Raw genomic sequence first — 15,352 nt, 5'->3', positions numbered from 1 at the left:
TTCTTTTTAATTTTATATTTGGATTTTTTTAATTATTATTATCATTTGTTTTGTTTTTTATTGTTGGCTGTTATGATGATGAACAATAGCATGGAACGTAAATCAGTGTCATTCCATTTAATTTTGTAAAAATAATTTTTCATTTATTTATTTATTCTTTTTTTTTTATTAGATTTCATGTTATTTATATTTTTTGTTTAATTTTATATTTATTTTATTTTGGTTTATTTTAGATTTTAGTTTATTTATATATTCGTTTTTTATTTACGTAATTGTTGGCATAATTATGGATGATACTCTAAAAAAAATAGTAAGAAACGTAAGTACACATAATGCAGTTAAAGGATTTTATCTATCTTATTTATTTAAAAATTCTTCTTGAATATTTATATTTTTATTATGTTATTCTTTTAGTTTTATTTAAATGTTTTTTTTATTCTTTTTAATTTTATTACATTTTATATTTATTTATCGATTATTTATTATTGTTTTTAGAATATTGGTTTTAATGTTTTGTATTTCATTTGGTATTAATTTTTTTCTATTTATTTATTTATTTATTGATTGATTTTGTTGACACACATTTATGGGTGATACTCTGATACAATGCCATGAAACTTGAATCCATATAATGCCATTACACAGAGAGCATCCACACACATGTGATCCAAACCAGATGGATAGCAATTTCAACATGCTTTCAATAAAATTCCCATTGAACCGTTTCATACAAATGCAAATAACTGCCAGCGATGCTCTCCTGCTCGGCCCTTTACAGGCAGTAGGTGACCTAAGCAACACGGTCACGTCTCGTTCCATGGTAATGGATGAGTAAAAGAGACGCTCTGCGTGAGGAGGAGGGCGGTGATGAGAACGAGGCCGGGTCATCTCAGACGCTCTCGAGAAACCTCAACAACCCTCAGATTCAAGAGCTGCTCCTTCAGCTGCCAGAAATACCAGCAGACGAGACGAGAACGCTCTAAAAGACAGATCACTGGATGTGAATGAGAGCGATTAGAGAAGATTATGTAGAGAAAACTTTGACTCGAAGTTTGTGCTCTTGAAAAATGGTCGTAAAAAGGGAAAAAGCTTGAATTAACCAATTAATAATGTGTGGCATGAGTTTGATAATAAATATAAGATACATTTAATATAAATAGTATTGTTATTGTAATATATAATGCACAAGAATTAAACAATAGATTTATAATAATATTACTTGAATAAGCAGTTTAAAACAAAAAAACGTAGTGTAAATAATAAGAATAAAATTTGTTACTATTTATTATTATCATAATCATCATCATGTTTATTATTATTAGATAAAATGCGCGAATCGTTTAATATTTAAATGCAGTAAGTGAATTTAGGCATAACAACATTATATTTGGAAATATTAAAGATGGAAATTTATTTATCAGGTCTGCTAAATATTGCGTTTAATTGTAAATCCAGTAAATCCAGCTAATAAATGAAAAAATTAATTAATAGAGATTAAAAAGGTTTTATATTATATTATATTTTATGTTTTATTTGTTTTCCATTTTTTTATTGTTTTTTTTTTATTTTTATATTGCATTACTTGGTTAGTTTTTTATTGTTGCCACACAATTATGGTTGATACTCCAAAACAATAACATGATTAATGTTAATCAGTAAGATGCCTTACATTTAATTCAATTGCATTTTATATTTTAATTCATATTATTGTAATTAATATATATATATTATATAATATGTATATGTATGTATCAATCAAAAACTTAAGTTGTCTTTAGACAAGAATGCATTTAGGTTTTAGGACAACTTTTGAAAGGTTTTTATCTACTTGACAACTGTATATTGTAATATTTGTTTTGGATTGCACTCAAAATAAATTTCAACAGATGAATACGTGTCATCACAATCATCATTTTATGTTTGTGTGTTAAGTTATCTGTCAACGTGTGGCTTTTATAAGCGGTGTCTTTATCTGTTCTAAGAGTTGCATTGCATTTTCTATTCGTTCCAATTGATTACCATTTTGTGCATCATTTAAATTTTCTGTTTCTCTCTTGAGCAGAGGTCCTTGATTTAATGGGTCCCATCATCGGGATGTCGCCGGATAAGAAAGCTGAATCCCCGGGTGTGGTGGAGGAGCGAGCGGGTCTGCGTGGGGTTTGTGGGACGCTGCCCGAGGACGAGTGCGCCGCCAGCCCCCTGGCCACCAGCCTGGACCACAGCTCCAGCTCCGGAGACGAAGAGCTCACCAACCTCAACTGGCTCCACGAGAACCTGCTCCAGAACTTCACGCTGGGCGTCCCCGAGGCCCAGTCCAGCCCAAGCCCGCTCTTCGACATCGAGGGCATCCACGGTGCCTCCGTCATCTCCTCGGCCGCGGCGCACGCCGGTGAGTCCGTCAAGTCCAAGCCGCCCTTCTCCTTCTCCCTGCTCATATACATGGCCATCGAACAGTCGCCCAGCAAGTCTCTGCCAGTGAAGGACATCTATGGATGGATCCTGGAGCACTTCCCGTATTTCTCTAGCGCCCCCACTGGCTGGAAGAACTCGGTGCGCCACAACCTGTCCCTCAACAAGTGCTTCCGAAAAGTGGAGAGGGGCCTTGGGAAGGTGAGCTGTGAAATAAAGTCTGTTTCGGTTTTTTTTTCAAAATTCCGTTTAAATTTTTCTAAATTCCGTTTAAATTTCTCTTAACTCCTTTTTAATGGCAACATTCAATTTTATAAATCAAAAAGCATGTCTTATTAATTAAAATCATTAAACCTAAAGTTAAAAGTCTAATAAAAATTAGATGTTTAGGGGCCTATTAAATTATTATTATTATTTTTTTGCCACTTTATGTTTGGTTGTTTTTACATTTTGTGTTTTAGCATGTCTAATTATTTGAATGCGTATAATTGTATACTTTAATCTTACAACAGCCATAGATGATAGAAATTCTGTGTTATGTATTATTTACATTTGGTTTGGTCATCAAATGAAGGCATTAATTTATCTTTTCATTAATGAAATCTAAACCAACTTTATTTATTTTTTTGGCCAAATAAAGGGGATTTACAATTAAAACACTGAAGAAATATTGTATGATTATTCCTTAAAAAAAAAAAAAAAAAGTATATTAGTAGCAGTATTACATATGTGACTCTGGACCACAAACCTAGTCATAAGGGAATAAATCAGCTTTCCGTTGATTTATGGTTTATTAGGATCTGACAATATTTGTCTGAGATACAACTATTTCAAAATCTGGAATCTGAGGGTGCAAAATAATCAAAAAATTTATAAAAATCATCTTTAAAGTTGTTCAAATGACATTATTAGCAATGCATATTACGTTTTGATATATGCATAGTAGGAAATTTGCAAAATATCTTCATGGAACATGATCTTTACTTTATATCCAAATGATTTTAGTCATGAAAGAAAAATGTATTTATTGTGGCTATTGCTACAAATATACCCCAGAGACTTAAGACTTAGGACAGGTTTTCTTATTTTCATTTAGTTTAAGATGATGAAATGATTGAACATTATATAGACAAAAATACATGACAAATGCTTTGACTGAAATAAAGAAAATTGAAAATAAACTAATTCAAAATATGAATATAATAGGATTGCTGATACTAAAATAGCTCTGGTCTGTAGACTCAGTCGTGACCGTGGCGCAGTGGTTGTAGCGAGCGTAAGTGTGACGCTGGGGTTTTTGGCGAGGATTTCTCCATCCACTGAGATTAAGAGGTGGAGATCCAGTCAAGGTCACGGCTCCTCCCTGAGAGCAAACACGCTTATCTCAACACACACACACACACACACACACACATTGCTGGAGGCCACAGTGAGCAAAGGCAAGGGAAGCAGCAGAATTCGACTTCCTGAAAAGACCGCAGGATCTTATAGAGGCAGATGCAGAGCGGGCAGTGTTACAGAGGCCTAAAAAACTATTTGGGAAGTGTTACATATCTGATGACAAGAAATATCAAAGCGAGTGTCTGTATCTGTGTGTCTCTAGTAATGCAGGATCTGTTCTGTTCACGCTCAGGTTTAATGGACTGCTTTTTCAGTGATTTTAGTGGATGTTTTCAGGGGTTTCCAAACTTTGTAATGCCAGGGACACCAAAATATGATGGTTCAGCTGTGCTTTACTAAAATATAAGGGTAGTAATATGTTAAGAAAGATACAGTTCTACTATGTGGGGAAAATTACTGTGATTATTATAAAAAAATAAAATAAAATGTGAAAAATTGTCAGTTATGATGTCATTGTGCAAGATCTGAAAGACATGATTAAAATATTACCTACAACATTTTATTATAAATTCAGATAATTAATTAGTTATTTTAAGTTCTTTTCATTCTCATAAATGCAGAGCAAAATAAATATAAATTTACCTAAAAAAATTATTTGCCTGAATTTATTAAAATTATATATTCATTTCTGCTAATGATATGTTGTCATTGTGCTAAAAAAAAAAAAAAAAAAACGAAAATATTATCGACAACATTTTATTATGAATTCAAACAGTAAATAATTAATTTTTAGTGCCGTCTCATTTTCATTATTGCAAAAAAATATTTAAATAAATAAATTGACCTTAATTTGAGTTACCCAGCTTTGTTCAGTTTTTAACAGAAAAATATTTTCTTTCACAGAAAATTCAAAATACATAACTATTACAGCGATGAGAAAATCTTTGCTAATGAGATGAATGTGCTGTCAAGCTAAACATATTAAAATATTATCTAGAACATTTTATGAATTCAAATAGTTAATAATTTTTAGTTAATTCTCATTACTGCAAAACAAAATATAAACAGTAAATAATTACACCTTAATTCTAATTGCCGTAATTTGATGTTTTTACAAAAAAAATAATATTGTTGCAGTATTTTCACAAATAATTAAAAATGCATAACTATTGCAGTAATGAGAAAATATTTTTGCTAATGAGATGAATGTGATGTCATTGTGTAAAAGCTAAAAAACGGATTTATATGATCAAGAATTCAAATAATCAAAAAGCAATGCTTTGTTTTATCATCAACACTAGATTTATTGTTTTATCATTTCAACTCGACAAACTTCTTTTCCTTAAACGTTTTGCTTTGTTTGATTTATTTATTTTTTTTCATCTTCATTTTTTATTTTTTGAGGCCACCGTATGTAACCTGTTATGATTTAATCACTCTTGCTGGGAACATACTTTTTGGAAAGGTACTAGAAAGGTTGCGAGCTGGGTTTAAACCTGTGTTGCCCGCTCAAGCACCACAGCTAACCATTAGGCCACATATGATGATTTTTTCTCTGTCGACTGTGCGGTGAGTGTCATGTCAGGATGTTGTGAATGATCTTCTGTGAAGCCGTGAGGTCAGCGAGAGCCCATCCGTCAGACACAGACACACTGCCTGGTTTCGGCTGCCATGACAACGTTTCCTCCTTCCTGTTTATGAGCAGGCTGGTAATCTGAGTCAAGGTTATAGGCCTCCTCCTCCTCCTCCTCCCTATCCCTCTGTGTTTCTCTCTCTCTGTCTCTCAGTACATTTATATACATTATGTTGCACAAAGAAAATTTGATGTTTTTCATGAGCATTAAGATCTTTTGCATAGTCTCAAGATTTCTGTTGCAATAAAGTACCTCATCCACAAATTCTCATTAGTGAAAATGTTTTCTCATTACTGTAATACTTTAATAAGTGTATAAAAAAAGCTTAAATAAAAAATAGAAAAAATTATATAATGCAACAAGTACTACCACAATGCATATTATTATTATTATAATTAACAATATTACAAATAAATTATAAAAGAAAAAGTTATAAATATATGATGATGATGATGCATTATATAATTATTATGTACATAGTTTTTGTGGAAGATTTTTAGATTTAACAAGAACAAATACTGTTGATAATATTATTAATGTTATTTATTATTATTATAAATACAATATTATAAATATAAATTATTTCTACATTTATTATTAACATATTTTTTTATGGCAATGATATTTAAGAACAAATACTATCACAATATTATCACAATGCTTTTATTATAAAAATTATAATAAATATTATTATATATTGTTTAATTAACATATTTTTGTGCTTTAGTAATTTTCTGTAAAAAAAATATACTGCAGTGCATTGATTTTTTTCATTAAAATCTGAGTAAACTAATGCAACTCAGCAAAAGCATTTTATTTGTCTTTATACTTTAAATATTTATTTATTATTATTATAATACCGTATTTTATTTATTTATTTTGTATTTTTGTGGTAATTTTATTTTTAGATTTCAGAATAATGACAATTCTGGAAGAGTGTATTCTATTGTTGTCATGAACTGCAATAATTCTTTCATGCAAAAATAATTATATATATAAATCTAGTCCAAAAGGTGAGCTTTATTTATAAATATATATTTTTTTACTACAATTTATAATTTTTTTTCTTTTTGATTTCGAGGTATAAATCTGACCAGTCCTGTCCTTATGCTGTATTTTTCTGCATGGCAAATGGATGATCTTTACCAGCTTCTTTTCTCATAGATGATAAAACTTAATCGCTTTAATCTTGATCCTGGTTACTCTACCTTTATCACTCTTGACTCCCAGCAAAATCCATCCATTGAGTGCAATAATAATTACCAGATACAGCAATTATAAGAGCTCATGGTTCAGATCCTGTCATAAACACCCTTTATTCCATTTACAGCCATGTTCTGATGTTTATCAGCCGCTTTTAACCACAGGCAGGGCCTGTATTGCCAATCACATGCTTAGATGATCACATTAAGACACTTTGAGCAGCGAGATCCTCTGACCAAAAGTCATCCGGTTTTGAACAGACCTTTTTTTTTTTTTTTTTTTTAATTGATCCCAAACACTGGAAAACTGTAAATTAGATCTTTCTCAAGCGACATGAGCAGTTGTTTTAGTCAGCGTGAGCCAAGTGCGTTTTTAGTCACATTAGATAAAAAAATGTCTGCTTAGTGATTGTTTGTTTACTCTCGAGTAGCTGAAGTCATCGTCTGTCCTCTCTCGCTGATCTAACTGTGTGTCGATGTGTTTCTTCTAGGTTAATGGGAAGGGCTCTCTGTGGTGTGTGGACCCTGAATACAGACCCAATCTGATCCAAGCCCTGAAGAAACAGCACTTTCCCTCAACCCACTCCTTCTGCACACCCCCTGCTTCCCCACCCAGGTAACACGCACACATTTACTAATGGAGATGCATGCATGCAAACCAGCCCTGTTCCACACATCTTCTCTGAGGTTCTGTTGTCATCATAAGTGCCTTGACTCATGCTTTGTCTTACTGTTTGTTTCTCTGTGCGTGTGTGTGTCTGACAGTGCCTTCTCACCTGCACGTCACCTCTACCTCCGGGGCTGCTCTCTCAAAGGTGAGCCATCTCTGGTTTTTTAAGTTGAATGTCTGTCAAAACAAGTGCCAATTTGAAATCTTGTGAGTCACGAACAAATAAGAGCGTGCATGTTCCAGTGTGCTTGAAAGCAATTAAGTTTGCTTAAATGACTGTCATTTGAGTCATTGAGGACACTTCCTGTCAGTTTAGGAAACCGGTTTTACACATCACACCCACATGATTTTTCGTGATTTCTTATGATCGCAGATCTCCACTGTTCAACATTTCAATGTTTTTACTTTTTTTTTTTTTATGTATTGCATTTATTTTTATTTTTTTGTTATTTCTTTTTATTTGTTTTATTAATTTTTTTATGTATTTATTTATGTATTTTTAAATATTGGAAGATACCCATTTGTCATCTTTCCGAAGTATGGAAACTCATTGGTCACAAAATATGAGAACCCTGTGATTTATTTTATTTATTTTTTGTTGTCCTCATGAAGGCTGGACTGTTTCATTATTTGTCCTTATCAAGCGTTTTCTTTCTCTTTCGCCGTCTCGGAGTATGGCGTCAGTTGTGTTCACTCTCCCCTCTGTCTGGTTGGTAATGAATAATTCAAGCGTTCTGAATGATTGTGTGAAAACAAAGAAACTCCAGTCCCTTGATTTCTCCCCCATAAACACACACACACTCTGACATTGAGCAGTGCTGTGACCGCTGTGGGTCTTTATTCCTTTACAGAGTCTGACATTGATGCCGCCACTGCTATGATGCTCTTAAACTCGGCCCCTGGACACCATAGTGACCCATGTAAGAGAACACCCCATTTATCTATCAATCTATCTATCTAAGAGTCATTATGTCATTCTATCTATCATTCTGTCATTGTCTAACATTGTTGTAACTAACCATCGTTTCTAACGTTTTATTTTTCTATCACTGTATCAAATGTTCTATCGCTGTATCTATCGAACGTTCTATTACTGTATCAAATGTTCTACCGATGTATCGAACATTCTATCACTGTATCAAACGTTCTATCGCTGTATCTATCGAACGTTCTATTACTGTATCAAATGTTCTATCGATGTATCGAACGTTCTATCGCTGTATCAAACATTCTATCGCTTTATCTATCGAACGTTTTATTACTGTATCAAATGTTCTATCGATGTATCGGCGTTCTATCACTGTATCAAACGTTCTATCGCTGTATCTATCGAACGTTCTATTACTGTATCAAATGTTCTATCGATGTATCGAACGTTCTATCGCTGTATCAAACATTCTATCGCTTTATCTATCGAACGTTTTATTACTGTATCAAATGTTCTATCGATGTATCGGCGTTCTATCACTGTATCAAACGTTCTATCGCTGTATCTATCGAACGTTCTATCGTTGTTTCAAATGTTCTATCGCTTTATCTATCGAATGTTCTATTACTGTATTAAATGTTCTATCACTGTATCAAATGTTCTATTGATGTATCGAACTTTCTATCGCTGTATCGGCGTTCTATCACTGTATCAAACGTTCTATCGCTGTATCTATCGAACGTTCTATCGTTGTTTCGAATGTTCTATCGCTTTATCTATCGAATGTTCTATTACTGTATTAAATGTTCTATCACTGTATCAAATGTTCTATTGATGTATCGAACTTTCTATCGCTGTATCGAATGTTCTATCGCTGTATCTATCGAACATTCTATCACTGTATTAAATGTTCTATCGATGTATCGAACATTCTATTGCTATATCTATCAAACGTTATATCGCTGTTTCTATGGAACGTTCTATCACTGTATCAAACGTTCTATCGCTGTGTCTATCGAACGTTCTATCACTGTATCAAACGTTCTATCACTGTATCAAACGTTCTATCACTGTATCAAACGTTCTATCACTGTATCAAACGTTCTATCGCTGTATCTATCGAACGCTCTATTACTGTATCAAATGTTCTATCGATGTATCAAACGTTCTATCGCTGTATCAAACATTCTATCGCTTTATCTATCAAACGTTCTATCACTGTATCAAATGTTCTATCGCTGTATCTATCAAACGTTCTATCACTGTATCAAACGTTCTATCGCTGTATCTATCCAACATTGTATAGTTGTATCGAATGTATCTATCAAATATTCAAACACCATATCTATCTATCTATCTATCTATCTATCTATCTATCTATCTATCTATCTATCTATCTATCTATCTATCTATCTATTTATCATTGTATTGTTCTCAAATACGCTCATGTGCCTCTGTAATGTTGATGCTGGCCAATCGGAAATCTGTATCTGTGAGACTGATGTTACACAGAGTGTCACCTCGTGCAGCGGATGAGTCCGTTTAGTTCAGGTTCATGCAGAAAGGTGCATTTGAAAGGTTCATTATTTATGGAGATGGTTTTGCAAATATGTCCACATAGCAACTAAAACCTCTTGCTGGTAATTAGTGCAGCATTGCACTTCCTTCACACATCTTTATCTCCGTTAAGCATATCACTATAGTCTTCTCTACCTCAAATGAGCCTTAATCACCCGTAGCAGAATAAGCCATCATAAGAGTGCTTCATTAAGACGGCAGATAAATGTACTTGATGATGCATTTCATAACGGCAGTTTACAGATTGATACTTCAGAGATAGAAAATTTACATGACAAATTTTTATAACTGGCTCATGAAACCTGTCAAGACCATGTCCCAAAATCCTTTAGAGCCATAGAATAGAAAGACACTACAAAACAAGACAGTTTTTTTCCTCCACTGGTCAATTTTAAGATTTTGGCCCATTTTGGATTTCATAATGTGTTGTTTCAGACTAGTGGAAAGAAAACATGCAAAATTCATATTTTAATTGTTTATTTTATATAAAATTCAGAAATCTCCATTTTGCTGATTTTTACAGAGTTTTTTTTTATAAATAGCATTTGCCTGATTTTATACATGTTATTTATAAAAACATGGCGAAAATGAATTTTTCTATCCTTTATGGGATGGTTAAATATTGAAAATTGTGAAATATTAACTATGCAATATTTGTAATATTTATGTTTGTTGGTGGTTTGATTACTTTAAAAATGCAAATTAAAAATAGCTAAATATTTTTGAAGTACAAGATTTCTGAAATGCCATGTTTAAGTATACGAATGATGCATAATCCAATTAAATACACACTAATTTTCATACATTTACAGTACAGAAAAATGTACATTGGTTAAAAATATTTTTTTTTTATTTTGAGCAAGTTTTTCTTTTTATGACTTCATAACTGTTAACAACCAGCATAAAATACAATTTCACCATGTTTTTATGAATAAAATGGTGTAAAAATCTGGCAAATTATATATATATATATAAGGCTGTAAAATGACTAAAAAAACTAAATTAGAATTTAGGGGAAAAAGCTTTTGGCTTCTCTCCTGAGGCCACAAGAGGGCGCATCAAGCAAAATATTACTAATGCACATTGATTAAACCAATCAATTAACATAACTATCTGTGAGAAAATGCATGAAGCTTATAAATCAAATATAATTAAGATGCTTAAACAATTATAAACAAAACAGCATCATGTATGCATAGTTTGGCACAATGCGAAGATCAATCACACACTGAAAGACTGAAATACTTATTTCATCGGGATGGGAAAAAAAACCTACCATTAAGTAACATTAACTTGTTAGTGGTGTAAAAAACATTGGAGACACCTGTCTTAGTGGATGTATAAGATTCCCTGAATTCTCATCATTGCCCATAGCACCCATCACTAATTATGCTTGTGTTGTGGTTTGGTCCTCAGGTGACCCGGACAGCCCCTTAGACCTCTCACGCCCGGATTCGGTCCTGGTGAGCAGTGACCCAAAGCAGGACCACAACTACAGCAGCTCGTCCTTCCAGCGCTGCTCGTCTCGCTCTTCCTCATCCTCGCTGTCCTCCCTGGACTGTGACTCGGGCCAGAGCCGGCGCGCCGGCAGCGAGGGCTTCCACAGCGACGAGGATTCGGAGGAAGAGAGGAACCTGCGTTTGCCTTCGCTCGCCGTCAAGTGCCCTCTCCCGGTTAAACGAGCCCGTCACGAACCCAAACCGGAGCTGGACGAGGAGTTGAAGGAGGCGGCCGGGTCTCTGTTGCATCTAGCTGGGATTCGATCCGGCTTGGATCTCTCGAAGCGAACGGCCAAGAGTAAAAAGCCGGAAAAGCAGCGAAAAGGATTGGTTTAGGTGACATTTATCAAGTGACTATTTTTCACATCATTGAAACCTTCTCTCTTGTTTTCTTGTGTTTTTATACGAGAGAATTCCCTCCCTGACTCAAACTACGGCAATAGCAACCCTCACGCTGAGGTGAACGAAGCCATACTGAGACTTACGGAGAAACGCAGGTTGTGCTTCAGGATAGGGAGAAATTGGTGTTTTTTCTCTTAAACGTTTGCATGCTTCCTCTTTAAGTGAGTGTCCTACTTTTCCAAGTGTGCTATTTATACAGAGAACGAGTGCATGTCTGTGATGTTTGAAGCACTAACCTCTCGTCCATTTTGTAGACGCGGATTACGTCAAGATTCCCTGCGCTTTTTTTTTAGTACAGAATAAATAATGCAATAATTGTCATCAGGCAGGTGCCGTTACATTCGTTCTCCTCATCAGAGGAGCTGGGTGTGTGTTGGGCTGTGTGCAGACACGGATAACAGATTTCTTTAAGGATCCGTCAGTGTTTTGGTGATGTTTATGTGGTAAATCTCATGTAAACAGGTCACACTTCACTCCAGAATCAAAATAAAGAAAAATAAATTATATTTTTGCATTAAAATTAATATTAAGATCTTTTTTTCTTTTTTTTTTGCATTAGGACATTTCCTTCAAAATTCCCATTTTTCTCAATAATAATAATTATTACTGTGATTTTATATATATAATATTATTTTGGTAGCACATCAAATGTTACCATGATGTGATACTAATTAATAATGTAATTCTTTTTTTCCAGTATGCTTTTACAGATTTGAAATGGCGTGCACAAAAATTGCTAATAAAACATACATTTTGAATTACAATGTACTTTTTACATTTTACGTCGTCAAAAATTGGCATGAAAAACAACAAAACGTTTGCTACCATAGTGTATTTAAATTTTTGCAAAAATGTAAATAAATAATAATAATAACAGTACTAAAATAGGCTTAATTTCTCTCATTTGTCACTTCACTCATCATCGATTGTTATTATTGTAATTTTCTTTATTTTTATTTTTTATTATTAATGAATTAATTAATTTATTTATTTTTGGAGTGAAATATGACCTGAAAATGTTCATGACAGATTTCATGAGATTTACACCATGAGGCTTTAACGAATTTAAAAAGTAACACAAAAGAAGTGCATGACTCGAATCAAAGCCTAATCTTGAATATCACACAGATCAAGATCCACAACCATCAGTGGAGGATTCATAAACACAAACCTACTCTGGAGCCAGTCTGAATGAACAGCACATTTTCCCATCATCCATCAGATTCTGTGTGCTCATTGAAACCCTCTGTTCAGAGCCTATGCAAAAAAGGAAAGCTGTGTAGCTCTAATTATCCTCTTGGTATATATTTATATGTGTGTGATTGTGTATGCATGTGTTTCTGTGTCCATACGTTACGTGTTTTAACACAGTCAGCAGACTTCAGATCAACACTGGATTTAAAGAAGAACTGATGTAGAGGTACATGTTCATTGCATGAAACCACTAAAGAAAAGCTCATATTTCACCTCAAAATGACAAAGAAAAATAAGAAATTATATTTTGTATAAAGAAAACAAAGATCAAGATTTTATTTTTTACAATTTAAGTAATTTTCCCCCTAAATTCCGGAGAAAATGGCACTTAATAAAATTTCTTAATTTAAGTTTAAAATTTAGTTAATTAGTTAATCTAATGTGAAAACAAATAACTGTTAATTTTAATTAAAAAAAATATATTACAGCATTTGTAAAAAAAAAAAAAAAAATTAAATTTAAAGCTCAAACATCAAAATGTAGTTATGTAATTATTATTTTGGGGTGAAATATAATCCACTAAAGTTTTAATGAGAAACTACTGAGTTCCTGGCACATATACAGAAAAGCTGAAAGCCCAGATACACGTAACCAGATGTTTTTTCATGCTGTATGTAAGTAGAGGACAGAATGAAGTCTGCTCAGCAGTTCTTGTTGTTTTTCCTCATGTGACCCTCCGTCTGTAATGTGAATCAGGAGCCGGTCGCTCTTTAAAAACAGACCCGAAGCAGAAGAAGCACATGCAGGACCTGTGCCAAAACACCAGAATCCCTGCCTCAAACCTGAAGAAGAAACGACTCGCTGCTCCATTCTTCATTTCATCAGTGTCCGCTCCTCTGGTGCCAAATTATCACTGCCAAGACTGCTTTCCTAATCCTGCCGTCGTCTTTCTTTTCTTTTTTCGTGCATCAGGTTAAGAAGTATTGACCATTAACTAATAAAACTGCCAAGACCCAGTATGTGAAATGAGAATTTTTGATCACCGTCCCATGATGCACTGCTTCTCCATTCTCGTTGTCCACTGATAGATGTTCCTGTGAAACTAAACTCACAGGTGATGTTAGTGAATGGAGTGTGTGTGAGATGTAAATACCTCCCTCAGTATGAGCTTGTTCCCGTCTGCTATAGACACACAAACCCCTGGTTTTTGTACGCTAACCTCTGTTAATAAAATGTTTATAAAATGTATTTTCGCCAAAGATATGCAATTGCATTATATATGGTATTACTGAATAAAAGATGTTGATTTACTAAAGACGGTTTAGTCCAGATGTGTGTATCTGACACTCGATTATTTTGCTGAAGTGTTTTTTCTTCTTTCATTTCTAATGTAAACTTTTCACACCGAAGACTGAACAAAATGAAGCTTTGCTTGGTAATTGGTTGACCTAAAAATTAAAATTAAAAATTATCTAACTGTACTTAAATTGAACCGCTGACTGCAATCAAATTCATAACATACCTTTCTTTGTTATCAGACGTTATCAAGATGAATTTGTTTTGAAACTATTTAACTATAAATTCTTGTCATATTATTTGTAACATTTTTTAAACAAATATGTTGAAGGTTTCTAATTTTTGTTTTAAGTATATATTCTAATATATATTTATAATATAAATATATACAGTATATATTCGTTTTGAAGTTCTGTACAATTATTATGTTGTTATATTTGTATTATTATAAATTATTTTTATATATATTTAATAATCTCAATTTATGTTATTATTTGATATAATCAAATATATTTCTCATGGCAATATGAAATATGAACAGTTTATAAGTGTATGTGAAAATGTTTCTCTAATATTTTAATATTGGGTAGAAAAAAAACATTGATCCTTTTATACAATTACGTTTAATATATTGAATTAAAATATATTTATCTGGTTGAAATGTTCTAATATATATAATTGTAGGTTAGAAAAAAACAACAATCAAATTATTTAGAAAATAAAATCTTGAAAAATCTATATTAAATATTTCATAAGACCTAATAGTTATTTTTATACATTTTATTATTCCAATAATTATATAGACTTTATGCAGATTGATTACAAATAAAAACGTCTGAATACATGAATGTATTTCTGTCATGTTCCTGTTTGAAGAATTTAAAATACTGAAGTTTTGAGATGAATGATGTGGGCAGACGGCTCCATCTGCTGGTGATGAAAGGGTCTTGATGATCTTGGTGTTTTGTAGATGTTTTTTCTCTCCTATAGTCTGTAAAGAGTGTGTAGAACTAATGAAGCTTGTGTTCTCAGTAAATCTTTGCTTTAGTGAATGTAATGAGTCTCAGAATCGCCTCCATTAATCTTTGGCACAGCGTCTCATTCACTTCAACTCAACCAGAAAATACAGCTTCCGTAGCAACCGCATCACGCCAACAGTTGCCTAGCAACCAGACAGACCTGGAGCATCCAGACAGGAA

The 15,352-nt window shown here is 33.2% G+C and overlaps 1 protein-coding gene across 1 annotated transcript in view; it reads left to right on the top strand.

Annotated features, from left to right (window-relative positions):
* LOC127970295 (forkhead box protein N2) overlaps positions 1-14,172 on the top strand; it is a 31,642-nt gene extending 17,470 nt beyond the window's left edge. The window contains exons 2-6 of the mRNA XM_052572783.1: positions 2,063-2,610; positions 7,078-7,202; positions 7,352-7,401; positions 8,108-8,176; positions 11,179-14,172. Coding sequence (XP_052428743.1) covers positions 2,077-2,610; positions 7,078-7,202; positions 7,352-7,401; positions 8,108-8,176; positions 11,179-11,597 — 1,197 coding nt within the window. The 5' untranslated portion in view covers positions 2,063-2,076 and the 3' untranslated portion in view covers positions 11,598-14,172. The remainder of the gene's footprint in view (positions 1-2,062; positions 2,611-7,077; positions 7,203-7,351; positions 7,402-8,107; positions 8,177-11,178) is intronic.
* The last annotated feature ends 1,180 nt before the right edge of the window (positions 14,173-15,352 follow it).

The sequence above is a fragment of the Carassius gibelio genome, chromosome B13 (genome assembly GCF_023724105.1).
Source record: "Carassius gibelio isolate Cgi1373 ecotype wild population from Czech Republic chromosome B13, carGib1.2-hapl.c, whole genome shotgun sequence".
Taxonomy (NCBI): Eukaryota; Metazoa; Chordata; class Actinopteri; order Cypriniformes; family Cyprinidae; genus Carassius; species Carassius gibelio.
Note: the sequence above shows the minus strand (reverse complement) of the source record. Positions and strands in the feature narration are given on the sequence as shown.